This window comes from Carassius auratus, chromosome 31 (assembly GCF_003368295.1).
Source record: "Carassius auratus strain Wakin chromosome 31, ASM336829v1, whole genome shotgun sequence".
NCBI lineage: Eukaryota > Metazoa > Chordata > Actinopteri > Cypriniformes > Cyprinidae > Carassius > Carassius auratus.
The window spans coordinates 20,490,668-20,510,048 of NC_039273.1; the positions used below are offsets into that span (position 1 = coordinate 20,490,668).

The following is a 19,381-nucleotide window of genomic DNA, read 5'->3' on the forward strand; positions in this document are numbered from 1 at the left end:
TTTAAGGCATTAGAGATCATTTTAGCTGAACAGCCTATCATTTTTTGCACCTCTTTATAGGTTTTCCCCTCTCTAATCAACTTTTTAATCAAAGTACGCTGTTCTTCTGAACAATGTCTTGAACGACCCATTTTCCTCAGCTTTCAAATGTATGTTCAACAAGTGTTGGCTTCATCCTTAAATAGGGGCCACCTGATTCACACCTGTTTCTTCACAAAATTGATGACCTCAGTGATTGAATGCCACACTGCTATTTTTTTGAACACACCCCTTTCAACTAATTCAACTAACTGCCCAATTGCACAGCCTTAAGAGCGTGCATATCATGAATGCTGGGTCTCATTTGTTTTCTGAGAATCTACTGAACCTACTGGTAACTTGTTTGCCACGTAGCAATAAAAAAATATACGAAAAACCTTGATTATTCTGGTTAGTCACATTGTACTGCTATTATTTTGAACAATACTGTAGTTCAATATCAATAACTGACAACAAAAAATGTCCAAGAAGATTTTGAGCCCAGAATGTTGCCTTATAACAAGCCTGCCCAGGAAGTTCCTCCAAAGTTTTCAGATAGGTTTGGAATGGAGCTCCACCAATGATTCTATACAGGGCGCATCCTGACCGAAGTCTCTTGGGTAAATTTAAAGCATGCATGAATGTTTGTGCCTTGTTTGAAAAAAAAAAAAACAATCAAGGATCAGATCGTGTCTTCTGCTTTCCTCTAATCAGTTATCACAAAGTCAGTTACATTTATCATATCATGAGATTCCAATAAGGCACAAGCTATCCTAGGGGAAATGTGGGAGAGCTGTGTGCCGAAATAAGCTGAAGGAAGGGAGAAGGGGTATTGGGGGGCTCAGAGCCTGAACTATGTACAGATCATCCTGGCAAAATGCTGAAAACAGGCCTGTGTTGATAAAGTGGACTTTTCATGTAGCTGGTTTCCCTTAGTTGGCCATGTTTATGCTGCACAAATTACTAAATTTTTTTCATAGAGGTGAAAGAAAACTGTTGCGCTCTTAGCCTGATCTGATTGAATTCTGTTTTTTGCATGACTTAAACTGCTAATATGCATGACTGCTGAAATTTTAAAAGTCAAAATTAAAAAATGTAAAGAAATTAATGCATTTATTCAGCAAGGATGCATAAAATTGATCAAATCGGCAGTAATAGAAAATACTACATTTGTAAATAAATGCTGCTATTTGCTCTATTTTCTTTTTGTCGAAAAATCCTGAAAAATTATCATGTTTGCAGCATAGTTGTTTTCAACATTCATAATAATAAGATTTTTTTCTTGATCACTAAATCAGCATATAGTGATTTCTGAAGGATCATGTGATACTGAAGATTGGAGTAGTGGCTTCTGAAAATGTACTGGTAGCTTTGCTGTCATATAAATTGTATTTAAAAATATTTTATAAATATAAAAATATACAGGCTTGGTGAGCATAAGAATCTTTTAAAAACATTTTAAAAAATAAAAAAAAAATCTTACCTGCCCCAAACTTTTGAATGGTAGATGTAGATACTCTGAACCACGTCTCACATAATACATCTGTGGCCCATTGACACAAGATTCATTTTACAGGGACACAAAAATAAGACAGTGTTTTAGTTGTACTGTAAATGCAGTCAGAAATGATAAAGCTTGATAAGCTTTTTCTGTTTTGACTTTTTTTTTCTTTACAATTTTTTCTATTTCTGTAAATATACATTTTTATTTCAAGAAAACTTTAATTAAAATGTAAATTAATGCAAAATCATTGTCGATTCAGACCAATTAAAATAACTAAACCACACGATTTCATAAAAAATATAAATATTTTCTATTTGTAGACTAACTGCTGTAAACTAGAAATCAGTTAGTGGTTTAAAATTTTTGGAAGCAAACCAGTTAAATACAAAGCCAAACAGCTTTCATTGGTCAACTCAATTACACAGTTAAGAAAAGTTCAGAGTTCAGAAAATTCATGGATGGATCCAATCGTGACAAACAATAATGATGTCTATCAGGACAGTCTAGGTGTTTAATTTTCGACATTTACGCAAAAAAGCAGTGACCTGAAAATAAAGCATCAGTAATTCACACAGACTTGAACATGCTGTTTGGATCCAGCATAAAATAAGTGGGCGTCCAGAAACCAGGATTACGTTAATGGAATGATGTACTTCTTCTGCTGCTGAGCCACAAAGTAAATGATTTCCTGTTCTCTGCAGGGCAGCTAAAGAGTTAAAGTGCATCACACTGCAGATGTTTACTGTGAGCGCCGTGCTGCTGCTAACAGAAAAGTTACAGATGAAGAGCTTAAAAAGTCTTTTAGCCCACCCATGTAATATTGTTAAAAAAATAAAAAATAAACTTTTATTAGCCAAATACTTCCACAGTAATCAGTTAGTCCCACTAGATGGCATCATGGCAGTAAAAGCAGATTTATTTTCTCCTTGAAATATTGTCCTCATGTACAATGTTAATTGTAGAAATTCTGCATATTCAGTCAGAAGGCTCTGGCTTAAAACCAGTCTCCAATACATTATTCAAGGCATGAAATTACAAAGAAGAAGGAGAACTCAGCTGTAGTCATTATTTTAGTCCTTTTCAGATTGATTGACTGATTTATCTTTATTTTTAATATTTATGACCAGATGGAAATTGTGTATATTCATCAAAATGTTACTACAATTTTAAATGTTTCTATTTGTATTTGAATGTGTGTGTATTTAAAAAAATATATACATATACCACCTACCTTTTTATATTCATATAAAGAAGTTTATATTTTTTTATTTTACCTTAATTTATTTTATTTATTAACAGTGTGTGCTCTTGTGTGATGTTTTCCATGTTTCAAACCTAGAGTCAGATTTTTTCATTATAAGGACTATAGCAAAATGAAGAAGTTACATAAGACCAAAAAAAAAAAAAAAACGCACAAAAAAAAACCAACCAAACACTTACTCCTACAGATAAGCAAGTGGTATATTTTAGCTGTTCTCCTACTGAGAAGTCTCATTATGTTATTAAGAAACGTGAAAAGGTGAAATTATGCAAACACTGAATCGCCTAGAAACCAATTTTTCTGCACTCAGCAACAGCTGTATGTTTGCTTCATTTCTCTGTTTTCCTTATAACTTCCATTTAGTTCTTATTTGTCCTGACAAATAGTTAATTAATGTGAAATGCAACATTCTGATCAAATCTGATCCTCTCTGGTCTTTTCTTCTTTGAAGTCCATAATAGAACAACCCAGATGGGGAAAAAAAATCTACAAAAGCACATGTGAATCACATTGTGTGATTTCTTCATCTGGTATTGACCTGAACAATGAGACCAGTGATGGTTTGACTGGTTTGAGCAGGTTTCACATGAGGCCATGGATTAAGCTTTGGCTTTAGCTTTTATAAGTGGGAAAAATAAAAAGAAATTGTATTTCAGTTCGCAGGGTCCATTCAGAATCCCAATTTCAAAGTTCAGTGATATGAAAATTAAACACAGAGAAGAATAGGCATCCTTTAACAAGCCAAGTCCTGCTGTACAACTGCTTGTGCATTGTGATGATTTGGTAATATTGAAGTTGGATGTGCACTGTGGAGTTGAGCCACTTCATTGGCTTCCTGTTGACAAACCAATCACAAGATGTGCGTCATCAGTTATAAGGTGCAATGTGTAAAAGCCACCAAAAATCTCTCTTTTTCTCCGACTCACCTTGACTTTGACTTCTTCAAATCTTACAGTAGCTATGGTTCTATCTGCCAGCTGTGTTCGCAGGTTCAGTTCTCGCATGTTCTTTGTTCTCTGAACCTGCTCTTGAATCAAGTTCCTTTGGTTTTGTTTTTTCTGAATCTTTTTAGGTTTCAGGAGTTGCTTGATTTTGCATTTGACCACCTACAGAGATAAAGATTAAAAGCAGACTGAAAGGACAAGATATGTTTGTGTGTTATGATAATCTGTTTATGTGAATGTCATAGAACGTCCGGTTACGTATGGTAACCCTCGTTCCCTGAAGGAGGGAATGGTGACCGACGAATATGGGATATCGCTTCGATAGACCAATCTACTTCAAGTGTAAACTAAACGAGCCAATGCACATTTGCATGCAATTATTGCATCCAGCTGCCGCTGATCACTGCGTGAGTATAAGAGGGCAGCAGGTGCAATGCATACCAGTTTTTCGCTGAGGAGCCGAGCAGGGAACCCGGCAGCTCAGCGGCAGTACAGCAACCATGGCGATGGGACGTGGCGTCTGCGTTCTCTCCTTCAGGGAAGGAGGGTTACCATACATAACCGAGACGTTCCCTTTCAGTTGGTCACTCTCAACGCCACGTCCACGACCACGACCACGACCACGATCCCTATCAAAGCGCCATTGGGTGCTGCCCCTTCCAGTGCCCTGTGCAAGCCGCCTGCGCCCCTATTAGGTGTAGGCCGGGGCTCAGAACAAGTAGATCCACTCACCATTGTCAAAGCACTACCTCACTGGGTGAGATTGGATAACACTGGGAAAATGTACCCGGTCCGCTTGGAGCTGGGACGCCGCGGAAGCCCCATCCTTCCCGAAGGAGATCTCGGAGGCAAATACACATATAGCATCCGTTCAGGAGTATAAGGAGAAATTTGAGGTGATTAAAACCCTCTTGGGAAGGCAGAAGTCTGCCAGGGAAACACGGGCTCTAAGGATATACCGTGGACTATACACATATGAGTACCACTTAGGTCTCAATATGGAACCCAGCCTTCCATGGTTCTCACGGATTCATCATGAAGGCCTGGCGACGGACGTTCCGCCGCGTCCAGATGCCTAGGGTGATGGAGGATCTCAACAGGGTCTACAGTACGGACACTCTGGAGCAGTTTTAGCAAGCCGAAACTAACCAGGGCCTCTCAGTGCCTCTCAGAGTTTTCAATGAAAGACACTTTAGCTCAACTGATTGCAAAGGCTCGAATGGGCCCTGCTGTAGTGATTTAAGCACTAGAGACAGGTCTCAAGAGGGTATACAGGGGGGCCGGGATGGATTTAACCTCCTGGCCCCTCTAAGGAACCTGATGATGAGGTCATGCTTACCCATAGACTTCCCATTCACGGGGTCATGGTACGCAGCAATAGCGGCAACCTGGACTTTGAGGGTGGAGGGAGACAGCCTTCGCTCAGCCGCCTTGCTGCAGAAAGGATAGCACGACTGCAATCGGGCATCTTCGGGGGTCTTTCTCGGCAAGAACAACACCACTCAACGAACAGGTTCCAATTCAAGGCATAGGCGTGTCTCGTAGACGGTGCTCTTGCCGAAGTGATGGTGTTCACTACCTCTTGGGGTAGGTCACCTAGAACCTCCGCGTCCCGTCCAGGGACCAAACATGGAGTTTCCAAAGGTCTGGACGCGTATGCCAAATGGTGCCCTGTCTCTGAGTCAGTAAATGCCTCCTTGGAACCGGCCAAGGAGGGGCTGTCAAGAGGAGCACTAGTTCGGGGAACCAGGTCCGAGTAGGCCAATATGGCGCTACTAGCAAGACTTGCTCCTCGTCCTCCCAGACTTTGCACAATGTCTGTGCGAGAAGGCTCACTGGGGGAAACGCATACTTGCGTAGGTCCCGCGGCCAGTTGTGTGCCAGTGCATCCGTGCCGAGAGTTCCCTCAGTCAGGGAGTAGAAAACCTGGCAGTGAGAGGTCTCTGGAGCAGCAAACAGATGCAGGTGGATGCCACTGGATCGGAGGTGCTAGAGGGGTGGAGGTCCCCAGAGGGTTGGTTCCCTGGGGGGTTTGCCACCACTGTGACCCTCAAACCAACCGCGCTACTGCCGGAAGTGGTTCTCGTCTGTTGGCCGCCAGAACGCCCCCTTGAAGGTACCGGAGCCTGGTTTGCAGCTCCGAGATGGTAATATTCCCGCAGTGAGAACATGACTCATCCACGAAAGCCACCTCAGCGTGCTCGACGCCCAGAAACGTGAGGCAGCGATCGTGACCATCACCCGTTGCCAGGTAACAACCGCACCCAGAAATGCACGGGTGAAACGGCGGCCCGGGAAAGCATAGCTGCCACTTCGGGATCCGACTCAGGCTTTGTCACCATCCCAGAGGACGGTAGGGTAGCCGAATCGTCATCCCACAGCTCTCCCTCCGATGCTGAGATCGACATCTGGTCTGGGGGAGTCCCACTGGATACCGCTGGTACGCTCCTTGAAGAGGGCCCAGCGCGTTCCGTGGGTTGCTCCACTGGAGCGGAGGTGCTAGAGGAGTAGAGGGTCCCCAGAGGGTTGGTTCCCTGTGGGGTTTGCCACCACTGTGAACCTCAAACCACTCGCGCTACTGCCGGAATTGGTTCTTGTCTGTCGGCCACCAGAACGAGCCCCAGATTGCGGCCGCGGGACTCCGCCCCCCTGAAGGTAGCGGAGCCTGGTTTGCAGCTCCGAGATGGTCATATTCCCGCAGTGAGAACATGACTCATCCACGAAAGCCACCTCAGCGTGCTCGACGCCCAGACACGTGAGGCAGGGATCGTGACCATCACCCGTTGCCAGGTAATGACCGCACCCAGAAATGCACGGCTGAAACGGCATCCTTATAAGGACGATCCGTGAAGCTCTTTTAGAGAAATTTGCTCTTTAGGAAATTCTCTTTTAGTGCTGAGGCGCACAGGGGAATTGGCCGTTTGCAACACAACAGGGGTAGTGCAGCCTGAAGTGTGCAATCCACTAGACACAGGAACGACCGCCGCTGAAGCGCCGTCTCACCAACACACGAAGCTTCCAAGAGCGTGCTGAACATGTAGTTTACAGCAGACACAGTTGAGCAGAGCGATACTAACGCTCGGCTCCAAAGCGAAAAGCTGGTATGCATTGCACCTGCTGCCCTCTTATACTCACGCAGTGATCAGCAGTGTTGTGCAAGTTACTTCCTAACTGTAATACATTATAGATTACTTATTACTGTTATTTAAATGAAATACTTTACCTTACAATATTACTGTCTCAGAATTGTAATACATTACATTACTCCTGTATTACTTTTGAGTTACTTTCACGAAAATAACTACAAGGTAGAACTTAAAATTCTAAATTGACAAAATGTAATACAGAGCATTTTACATCCAGTAGAAGACAATTTGATGTTCCATTATGACTGTGGGCTGTCCAGGCTACTAACAATATATATAATTGGCAAAGTGACTCGAGACAAAAAAAGGATGACAGACAAAATCACAAATGATTAAAGTCTGTTAAAAGTATGGTAGAGGTAAAATTATTATCTGGCAATATCCGTGAATAGCTTGGGTCTATTAATATAAGACACAACATAAGTAAACTCAAATGCCATGACAAGATGCACATTTGTTTTACTTTATTCTCTTTGAATTCAAGAGGTTCACAACACAAAACTGTCATGCACAAAGTGCACATGATGAACATAGCTTAGGCTGTGCTTTCTCAAGTATAAAGTGCAATTGGAGGACCAACCCCTTTGCCTCAGTCATTTTAGTCCACAGAACTGAACATATAGGCTTAGCATAGCCTAACTGCTGACCACCTCGTGAATGTACAGTCGTCTTCTGCCATCTTCATTAGCCGCTTTTCCACTGGCAAGCGCGACTCGCGAGCACAGCAGGGGCAGAAATCACGCCTTGCGCCACTCCTGTAAAACCCGCCTTCACTGGACTATGTCACGCAATAACAAAGTAACACCAACAAGAGGGAGATTAATGAAATCTCGTGGTCTCGCAAATATTTTATTTATTTATTTATTTTTTTGTAACGCACGCTTTGCTGAAAATGTACCGAGTAAAATATTACTGAAAATGAATTAGTAATGCCTTACACTACTACGTTACAGGAAAAAGTAATAAATTACTGTAATGCATTACTTTTGTAACGCGTTACTCCCAACACTGGTGATCAGTGGCAGCTGGATGCAATAATTGCATGCCAATGTGCATTGGCTCGTTTAGTTTACACTCGAAGTAGATTGGTCTATCGAAGCGATATCCCATATTCGTCAGTCACCGACGTGGCATCGAGAGTGACCGACTGAAAGGGAACTGTCATTTCACAATGAAGTTAAGATACCTCATATATATAGTCAAGTATTTCCAGTACAGTAAGAATACTGGCCCCAATGAAGAGCCCCATCTGTCCACCAATATCTCCTGTAAATGGAAACCAAACATCAATAAACAAAAATAATAATAATAATAAGTCTTTCTTCTGTTTTAATCATCTATTTTCTAAAGTATTAATTTGCAAACTAATCAGGGTTTGACATTTTTTTTTTTATTTGCAGACTAAATTTTTTAATTACCATTCAGAACATGTGTTAGTCAAAACAATAACATCAGAAATAAAAAATATTATCAAAACCACAGTTAAGATTTAAATATATTTATTTTTATATTTATTATCAATTCAAAATATGTTCAGCTGTTCTCTTTCAGAAGTCAGCATACTGAAATCGGTATATTGAAATCTGTCCTCCATTGACATCCATAAAAAAAAAATTAAAACACATTCTCACTCCCAATACATCTGATACATCTCCCAAAATAATATGGAATGAAAAAATCTTTTACCCAGCATATAGTTCCCCTTCTAGGGAACTTGCGTTGTGTAGTACATGTGAAACAACTCTAATTTTATTAACTCACATAGCTCCTGACGTCACAGGTGGGCACCCCGAAGTATAAAAGGGCATCCAGCCTGGCTTTTATGACTAGGTTTAGTTCCTCTTGGCACAAGCCCTCTCAAGTAGTCCCTCTATGCTTTGAGCTGTCTCCCCTGTATGGTTTCAAGTAGATGGCCCATTGCTTTTAGAAACTTAGCTGTTTTGAGGATCGCTATGTTTCCAGCTTGGATAGATAAGGCTGGGCCAGCTGGGCTTCCTCCCCGTTTTCTATGGTTTTTTAGATGCCCCCCTTTGGTTCCTTCTTTTGTGCTAGGCTGCCTCCCCTGATTTCAGGGTATTTGTCGTGCTGGCAGTTTCCTTGTTTCCTTACCCTTGCCATGCATAGAGCTCTGAGCAATCTTAAGCCTTGTCTGAGGAAAGTGCTATTCGAGGATAGCTGAGTTTCAGCTCCATGACTACTCCCCTTATTAGGGCATTTATATAGCTGTATCCTTGAGGCCCTTGCCTAGACTGTGCTGTCTCCCCTGTCAGGATTTTAAGTAGATAGCCCACTCTCTGTGGTCTTGGCAATCTTCAGTTAGGACATTTGGAGGATAGTTATCTGAGGATAGCGGTTTTATAGCTCAGTGACTACTCCTCTTTCCAGGGTTTTTAACCATCTGAGGTCTAAGGGGGTTTTGGGGGCCAGAAGTTTTGACATGCCCTGACTTTTGTGCTTTTTTCACTTGCTTATAAACTTACACATGGCTAAAGTCTGAAAACACTGTGTTCGGTACAAACTGGACTACAATAATATATAAATAGCATGTATGTACATGATTGTGTTTTGGAAAAAACAACATTTATGCATGGTTAGTGAAAAACTGAAATTAGTTAGTCGCTGAAATAAGGTCATAAAACACATACAGAACATTTGTTCACAAGACTGTCAAACCTACAGCTTGTAGCATAGAATTTTTGCTTCAAAATTATGTGAAAATCATCTTGTTTACTCACTCACAGAAAACAATAGATTGATAAAAAATTTCTAATACGCATATGCGAGTAGGCATCAACTATCATGAATATTACTGTGATTTACACCTGAGAAGACAAAGGACCACATAATGAGCTGCATAAGGAGCTTTCAGTCAGGTGTGTTACTGAGAGGGAAGAGTAACAAGAAAGAATATGACAAAAAAATAAATGTATATATTTTTATGCTTGAAGTTTATTTAGAATATATTTAATTATCCCACAAAATAATTTGAGATTCACTTGCAAGTGCAGTTAAACAGTTTATTTTAAGAATAATCAAAGCTGACTTTCAATGCTGAATTTTTATCATCATTACTCCAGTCACACGATCCTTCAGAAATTCTTCTAATATTCAGATTTTCTACAAAAAAAAAAAAAAAAAAACATTATTAGTATTATTATTATTATTATTATTATTAATAATGTTGAAAAGAGCTGAGAATATTTTTTCAGTTTTTTTTGATAAATTGAAAGAACAGCATTGTTTGTAACATTTAATGTATTAATAACTTTTATTTATCATCATGTGTGTGCTAAATAAAAGTTTTAATTTCTATATATACTGACTCAAAGCTTTTGAATGGTATAGTGTATATTGTTACACTTGGAGTAAGACTGGATTCTGAAAATGTAGCTTTGATTACAGGAATAAATTCAATTTAAACACATTCATGCTTCAGAGACCATTCCTGCTGTAGTCAATCCCTGAGTTTCCGCTAGAGGACGCAGCGTCTTGTTCCCTCTCGGAACCCGAGATGTTTCCGAGATGAGATGAAATTCTCATTCTTATATTAGTATTGAAATGTTAAATTGTTTCTCACTCAAAAACCAATGTGACTTATTGCAAAAAAAAAAAAGAGTGCTTTAGCATCAGTACCATGATGTGCAAAAGTTTTGGACCTGTGACATTTATCGGGCCCTTAGGGAGTGAGAACGGATTGAAAAATTGGCGAATTGGCAAAATTCTCAAAGTGCAGCCTGTACATTCCACACCTATAAAAAAATTGTCTTTCATGTGAAAAAACATCTCTTTTGTTGTCCATAAGAAAGGGACCCAATTTTCATTTCTGGGTGAACTATCCCTTTAATACTTTTTTGAGAGGGATGATGACCATAACAGATGCTGTACAGCTGTTTATAGTGTGTGGGGATTGGAAACCTACCTAACAGACCAGCGATGTCGTACGCTTTCTTCTGTTCAATTGTCTCATAATTAAGGGCCTCAAAGAAAATATCCAAGATGAGAAAGTTGTCTCTGCACAATAGAAAGTTTAATAAAAATGTTTTAATTCCCTGCATTGGGTATAGATTTAATACTGCAAACAGTATAGAAATGAGCCCATTATTTTTGTATTACGGAAAGAAAAGGATTAGCACCAAAAATTGTTAAAGGGGGGGTGAAATGCTATTTCATGCATACTGAGTTTTTTACACTGTTAAAGAGTTGGATTCCCATGCTAAACATGGACAAAGTTTCAAAAATTAAGTTGTACGTTTGAAGGAGCATTTTTGTTCCAAAAAAACCTCTTCCGGTTTGTCACAAGTTTCGGAAAGTTTTTTGAGGATGGCTCTGTGTAACGTTAGATGGAGCGGAATTTCCTTATATGGGTCCTAAGTGCGCGCTCTTCTGCCGGAAGAGCGCGCGCTCCCGTATAGCAGAGCAGAGAGAGGCTGAGCACAGCCTGATCAGAGCGAGAGCGTCGCGAAAAGTCACAAAAGAAGTGTGTTTTTGGTTGCCAGGGCAAGACAACCCTGCACAGATTACCAAAAGAGAAACAGCATTAAGGGACCAGTGGATGGAGTTTATTTTAACAGAGCATCAACGGAGTTGTGCAAGTGCTTTTGTTTGTTCCCTGCATTTCGGATTGCACATCTTTATTTCTTAAGTATAATGCAGTCCCAACGGAAAAGGGTCACGATTGTGTGTTGGAACCACATGCGGTGAGTAAAACTGCTTCAAATATCTCTGTTGTGTTGTTAACTTAGCTATCAGCGCGTAAGCACATCAACTAAACAACATGCGATGTTGTCATCAAACTGCACTTTCCACATGTACAGCTTAAAAAAAAAAAAAAAAAAAAAAAAAAAACCACATAAAGTGGAACTTAGTCATTTTCCAAAACCGCTAAGCAAATATATACAGTTTCAGTACATACCACATAGCATACCGCCTTTGCTGATGCTGCTCTTGTTAAATTTCAGCCTCTGGATCTGTGTCACAGCTTCCACATGCTCTCAACTCAAAAGCCTACTGTCGCTCGTGATTCTTTAGCTCCGCCCACACATCACGCCTCTAGGCGCTCGTGTTTTTCCGGGAAAAATCGGTACAGACTATCTTTCTCTTATAAATATAATAAAAATAAAGACTTTTTGGAGTTATGAAGGATGCAGTACTACTCTATAGGTACTCAAGATTAACAGGATATTGAGTGAAAACAAGCATTTCACCCCCCCTTTAAAAAAAATAATTAGTGGAAACCAAAGAATGTAATTATAGATCAGTCTATTAATTTATTTTTCTATTATTGAGCCAATGAATGGAAGATCACAATTACATTTTGCATCCCAATATATAACTGACAGAAAAAAAACCTGCAAAGACAATAGGAATCCAATAGGAATCCTATATAAATGCTATAGTTATTAAAAATGATGACAGAATTTGTGAGAGAAGCAGGTTTTGCAAAAATAATAATAATAAATAAATAAATAAAATATGCTGTGTAGGTATCCTTGCAGAAGCATATTTAGTTTCCTATGAAAGAAATGCTGGGTCTGTTTCCTCTCTGGTCGGTCTGAGGGCATAAACTATAATGTTCAAAATGTTCAGCAGCAGAATGAAAACTACCCCATGAGACTGTGTGCATGTGTGGCCGTTTTTCATAAGACTTACCTGATGTATTCCTCCGATTTTTGGTATTTGCGAGAAAGGTAGCGAGCGGAGCCCCTGCTGGGGATTTTAACCATAGAGAGCTCTTTTCCATAGCGAGTGAAATTACAGGGTGTCTCGCAGGGGCATGAGTCACCTGTGCTCTTCTGGAGTAAAGCTGCAGAAGTGCACAGGAAATATTGATGAATTATATTTACTGAGGACAAGAACTGCAATGAATGGTGTTATAGTTATCCTCAATAATGAAGCTCTCGGTGTTCCGTAGTTTAGAATACAATAGTAAGTTTTTAAATCCCCAATTACTTCAAATAAGTGAAGTTGTGTATAATCACTGTTAAAAATAAATAAACAAATCACTATTATTTACTGACATTATTTACCACGGGTGTAAAAATAAAAGTACAGATACTATTTACAAAAATGTACTCGAGTATCAGCATTCTAAAAGTTCTTACCTTTAAACTGACTTTTGAAACATGAGGTTGTACAGAATTCTTTTTTTTTCTTTAGTATTTATTTTTATGGAAAAATTATAAAGAAATCTGTCATTAATCATTATTTTTTCCATAGTTCTGAGTATGTGTCAGGATCCCAAGCTGGAATGCCCATGAGATCCTCTAAAGTTCACTTCCACCATTATAACTGCAGCCTATATTCCACAGGATTCTAATGCTAAGCTTGCTATGAACGAACCACCGACCCATGTGGCAGGGCATCCAGGTCATCAGTGACTACAAGCCAAGCAACTCCACTCCAATGGTCACAGATGTCTTCTTCCTTGACAAGTTAAATTACTTTCATGCTCGCTTCAATAGTGACAGCAAGGAGACGGACTTGCACACCTCAAGGACTGCCTCCCACACTGGACCCACACCATTTTGCCTACCTTAGCAATAGGAGCATAGAGGATGCAGTATGCACAGTGCTGCACAGTGCTGTACTCACACACGTGGACAATAACAACACATATGCACGGATTTTGTTTGTTGACTTCAGCTCAGCATTTCAGTCATTCCCTCCAATTTGACCAGAAAACTTGGAGACCTGGATATTAACACCTCCCTCTGCAACTGAATTAAGGACTTTCTGACTAACAGACCTCAACATGTTAGGTCAGGCCACACCTGCTCCACCACCATCACACGTAACAATGGCGTACCACAGGGCTGTGTGCCGAGCCCATTCCTCTACTCCCGCTACACCCACGACTGCAAACCTGTGCATGGATCCAACTTCATCATTATGTTTGCAGATGACACCTCGGTGATTGGCCTCATCAGAGACAATGATGAGAGGGAGGAGGTTCAGCACCTGGCCGCATGGTGCACTGACAACAACCTGCTCCTTAATACCAGTAAGACAAAGGAGCTCATTGTGGACTTCAGGAAGAAGAAAGGAAGCATGCATGACTCCATACACATTAACAGGATGGCTGTTGAACGTGTCTCCAGCTTCCTGGAAACCACCATCTCAGAGGAACTGTCCTGGACCACAAACACCTCCAGCCTGGTCATGAAGGCTCACTAGTGCCTCTTCTTTCTTAGGACATTAAAGAAGAACCGGTTGTCTTCAGCCATCCTGGTGAACTTCTATCTGTGTGTGATCGAGAACATCCTGACCAGTTGTATTACAGTCTGGAATGGGAACCACAGTTGCTGACTGCAATACATTGCAGAGGGTGGTGAAAACTGCCCAAAGCATCACAGGGACTACACTTCCTGCTATTGAGGACATCCAGAGAAAACGCTGTCTACGTCGAGCTCGCAGCATTCTTAAGGACTCCTCTCATCCTGACCACGGACTGTTTAACCTCCTGCCCTCCGGGAGGCACTTCAAGAGCCTCCGGACAAGAGAGAGAGAGAGCATTATTTTGCTGTTGCAGACTCTTCCAAGCATTTTCATTTGCTATTGTCATTACCCTATTTCATTGTTTTGGGTATTTGTTACTTTGAACTGCTCACTTGGATTATGACCCTTGCCTGTTCTTTTGGATTACTCTTTTGCCATTGCATTGGATTACCCTGTATGCTGGATCTTGACCTTGCCTGTTCAACTACGCCTTTGTGTTAATAAAACTTGCACTGGGATCTGTCTAAAAAGTCCCAGTTACAGTATGTAAAACTTTCAGCAGATGTTAAACTAAAATCAATATACTGTAACCTGCATATTATATTCAGTTAAATTCCACAGTGATTTGACATTTGAATATAATAATTTTTAGATGAATAATCAATACATAAACCATTCACACAATTCATCTACATCACTGGCAGTTCTTTAAAACATCTTCCACAGAAGAAGGAAAATCATACATGTTTATAACAACATGAGGGTGAGTAAATAAGGACAGGATTTAAATTTTATGGTGAACTATCCCTTTAAATGTATTAACTGAGTTGATCAATCAATCAGCATTACAATAGTTATGTGTTTAAGATGTCTGTGATGACCTTACCTAACGCCTTGTTAACACACTTGATTTTGCTGGGTGAACAGATATCAGCATCACCTGAAGAGAGATATTTGATAACCAACACATCAGTTAGGGGGCTTGTATATTTACAGAAGCCTGCTACATAAAGTGTTTCCAAGAAAGCCACTGTCTCGACAGGGAAACAAGGAATGTTGGGATGCAGCTTTCAATCTGTCAGCAGCTTTAAGAACGATTTTACAGAGGAGCTGTGTGGTGTCGTGACAAGTACCAATACGGCATATTTGTTCTTACTCATACAGACAGTTTTTATGACAACTCTCCCACTCACATACTACTGCACGCACCTGGCATATGCACCATCCTGCAGTTGCACTCTCTCTGCACCTGTGTGCTCTCACAGTGCAGTCTGCAAGCGCTGATGCTGTATGTGTCATATCCTGGGATCACAGGCTCAGACGAAGCCCGACAGTTTCCCCACGGCTGTGGCAGGTATGTTACCTTCAAAAACAGTAGACATTTAGAGAAAAAGTCTGTGTGTCTCTTCTTCTTTGTCTGCCTGAGTGCACTCTATGGCTGTGAAATTCTTAGCACATGCAGTCACAATTAGAATATATCCCAGTCAGCCTTGAAATCTTTTTGACTTGTTGTAAATTAGCTCGTATTTTAAAATGTCTGGAATTCAAGTTTAGAACAGCTTGCATTTGAATTCAGACCTTACCATTACCTTAGTTTGTATGCATTTTACCCAAGTCAAGCCTACCCTCTGTTCCTGACAGGAAACAAAAGTCTGGAATCCTGGAGAGACCCCAAATCCTAGCTGGTGGATGTACGGGGGTTCATTCTGACTGTGAATCTGAACCCGAATACCTGCCTCCAATGTCGTCTCATCTGAAAATGGACAGATTGTATGGGTAAAATAGTGTGACAGACGTTATATTTCTTTTGAAGGTGAATTGGAGCGAATCCCCTTCATGTTGGAGTCCTGATCAATATTTTGGGGTCTATTATGCAAAAGATAATATAGAACTGTATATTATTGCATGATTGTGTGCTAAATAAATAAAAGTATAAGTGGTCATAAAATACAGATTTAAGGTTTTAAAATATTTTCTAATTTTCCCTGTATATAATTAACTAGTAGTAAACACCACCAGGGTCATATATATATATATATATATATATATATATATATATATATATATATATATATATATATATATACAGTATATTAAGATATTGTCACAGTCTTCTGTCTTTCTGTCTTTGTCTTTCTGTGAGCACATGGCTTGTGTTGTGTTATTTGGTGCCATGTGCTCTCTCCTTTCCTTTTCTGACCCCGCCCACCTTGTCACCTCATTACTGTTTAGTTGCTCCACCTGTGTTTCTCCCTGGCTCCCTGACTCATTACCTTATTTACTCTGTACACCTGTTGCATCCACTCACTCTGTACACCTGTGCACATAATCGTGCACATAATCACGCACACAGCTGTTCCCTATTTGTTCACGAGTATATAGTTTCATCTCACCCACCACACTGCCTGGCTATATTGTAATGTCTATGTACCTGTGTTTCTCGTGCTCGTTTTCCTGTGATTCGTTTTGTTTTTGCCGTGTTGGCCTTTTAGTTCTCGTTTGTTCTTGTTAAAATAAAGTGTCTCTTCCCTGCACTTGGACCCAGAGCTTGTTCTTTCCACGGCGCCGTCTCTACCGCGCTGTGACAGAATATAGCCAGCAAATATGGGTCCAGCAGGGAGATTCCTCGACATCTGCCAAGGAGAGCGAAGCATCGAGGATTATGCTTGGGAGTTCGTGGGGGCGGCTCGGCTGTCAGCGACAGAGAGGAACTGTCTAATGGTTTTCTTCTGGGGAGGACTAGCCGAGCCCTTCAAGTCCCTTATGCCATTCTGGCACCCCGACGAGATGCTGGAGGATTACATCAACCTGGCTCTGCAGTTGAGCGGCTCAGCTGTTAGGGTGGAGTTAGCTGCAGAGCCAGCTCAAGGTTCTCCCAAGGCGACAGTCCAGGAGTCAGCAGAGGCCTCGTCGGCTGCACCCAGTGCCTCACACCTGTTCCTCCAGAGTCGAGTCAGGTGCTCGTGGACCCTCCAGAGTCGAGTCAGGTGCTCGTGGACCCTCCAGAGTCGAGTCAGGTGCTCGTGGACCCTCCAGAATCAGGGCTAGTCACCGTTGACCTTCCAGAGTCAAGTCAAATCACCGGTGAGCTTCAAGGACAGAGTCAAGTCACCGGTGATCTACATGAACAAAGGCAAGTCACCACTGATCTTCATGAGCAAATGCAATTCACCAACAATCTTCATGAGCAGTGTCGGGTCAGCACCGATCTTCTGGAGTCCAGTATGTACACCATGGGATTGCCAGATTGTCGTCCTCCCGTTGGTTGGACCACACGATTGTGGTGGTCTTCTGCTCCGCCCTGGGGGGTTTCCGTCCTGACCACACAGTTGTGGTGGTCTTCTGCTCCGCCTTGGGAGGCGTACGCCCTGACCACACGGTTGTGGTGGTCTTCTGCTCCGCCCTGGGGGGCTTCCGCCCTGACCACACGGTTGTGGTGGTGTTCTGCTCCGCCCTGGGGGGCGTCCGTCCGGACCACACCGTTATGGTGGTCTTCTGCTCCGCCCTCATGGGGCGTCACGTGATGTCCTTCTTGGACTTGTGTATTTGTGTTATTTTTTGTTGTTCTGCGGTCTGTTTCTTTCTTTCTGTTTCCTCCTATGGACCTGGCCCTCCTTCCCTTCCCCTGATCCTCTGCCGGTCCACCTCCCTCCTGGGTTTCTTGTCTGTGTATCTTGTCTCTGTTTCCCCATTCTACCTGGTCCTCTTGTCTCTGTTTTACCATTTTACCTGGTCGTCTGTCTCTGTTACCCCATTCTACCTGGTTCTCTTGTCTCTGTTTTACCATATTATCTGGCCCTCCATCCCTCCCCCTGATCCACCTCCGTTCCGCCTCCCTCCGTGATTTATTATTTTGGAGTGTCTGGAATCCACTCCTTAAGGGAGGGGTTCTGTCACAGTCTTCTGTCTTTCTGTCTTTGTCTTTCTGTGAGCACATGGCTTGTGTTGTGTTATTTGGTGCCATGTGCTCTCTCCTTTCCTTTTCTGACCCCGCCCACCTTGTCACCTCATTACTGTTTAGTTGCTCCACGTGTGTTTCTCCCTGGCTCCCTGACTCATTAGCTTATTTACTCTGTACACCTGTTGCATCCACTCACTCTGTACACCTGTGCACATAATCGTGCACATAATCACGCACACAGCTGTTCCCTATTTGTTCACGAGTATATAGTTTCATCTCACCCACCACTCTGCCTGGCTATATTGTAATGTCTATGTACCTGTGTTTCTCGTGCTCGTTTTCCTGTGATTCGTTTTGGTTTTGTTCTTGTTAAAATAAAGTGTCTCTTCCCTGCACTTGGACCCAGATCTTGTTCTTTCCACGGCGCCGTCTCTACCGCGCTGTGACCGATATATGCATATTAAGCATATTGATAAGACTTGAGAAGTATCTTTTGACGCTGAAGACGTTGAATAATGGCTGCTGTTAATTCAGCTTTTCCATCACAGAAATACATGTAATTTAAAAATTTATTGAAGTAGAAAACTTAATATACTGTAGTTGTATTATAATTGTAATGATATTTTACAATTTTACTCTTTGTACTTTGTATTTCTGGTCATTTGGTCATGTATTTCAAAATCTTATCACCCAAAACTTTTAAATGGTAGTATATGAACAAAATTTAATTGTACAAAACAATCAGCTTGGCAAAAAATTGCATAATTAATGCTGAAAATATTTTAAAGTCGTTATCAATATAATTGTTAAATAAGATGTAAATTGGCAGCAGATCAGTTGCATTTGTCACTCACTGGTTTCTCTCCAGATGGGCAGATACTCGTCCTGCTGAATATCCAGCATCAACTCCAGTCCGTTTCCTGTGCCGCCTTGCCTTACCCGCTTGGGTGACGTCTTGTTTCCATTAAACATGTAACATTTCCCAAACCGTGTATACACCTGCAGACCACAGACACAAACATGTATTAGAGATACTTGCACTACTGGAAACACCTCAACAACTGTGCTTCCCTGACTAGTCTTTTTCACACACACCAAAATCTTCATAGAAAGGTATTAGCAAATGGCACTTCACTCCTCTCAGATTTCCTATCCATACCATCACCTTAGGATTTATCCATTATCGAAGCAGCAGAATCAACTGTTGCATCTTTCTCTTATTCTGACTCTCTAATTCTGCCTGGTTGAAACTTGTTTCCACCACCACCACCACAAAAAAAAAAAAAAAAAAAAAAAGGTAATCAAGCCTATTCTATGTTTTATCTTTTAAATTCATATTGTAATTACAAGTTTATATAAACAATTTGACTATCTCAATTATATCAAGTGTAC

The 19,381-nt window shown here is 41.2% G+C and overlaps 1 protein-coding gene across 1 annotated transcript in view; it reads right to left on the reverse strand.

The window, feature by feature from the left end:
- Positions 1 to 2,021: 2,021 nt before the first annotated feature.
- Positions 2,022 to 19,381, reverse strand: part of LOC113050778 (acid-sensing ion channel 4-B-like) — a 39,334-nt gene continuing 21,974 nt past the window's right edge. The window contains exons 2-10 of the mRNA XM_026214071.1: positions 18,844 to 18,988; positions 15,714 to 15,841; positions 15,298 to 15,451; positions 14,975 to 15,028; positions 12,523 to 12,676; positions 10,793 to 10,884; positions 8,060 to 8,139; positions 3,710 to 3,889; positions 2,022 to 3,618 (exon numbers count right to left, since the gene is read on the reverse strand). Coding sequence (XP_026069856.1) covers positions 3,517 to 3,618; positions 3,710 to 3,889; positions 8,060 to 8,139; positions 10,793 to 10,884; positions 12,523 to 12,676; positions 14,975 to 15,028; positions 15,298 to 15,451; positions 15,714 to 15,841; positions 18,844 to 18,988 — 1,089 coding nt within the window. The 3' untranslated portion in view covers positions 2,022 to 3,516. The remainder of the gene's footprint in view (positions 3,619 to 3,709; positions 3,890 to 8,059; positions 8,140 to 10,792; positions 10,885 to 12,522; positions 12,677 to 14,974; positions 15,029 to 15,297; positions 15,452 to 15,713; positions 15,842 to 18,843; positions 18,989 to 19,381) is intronic.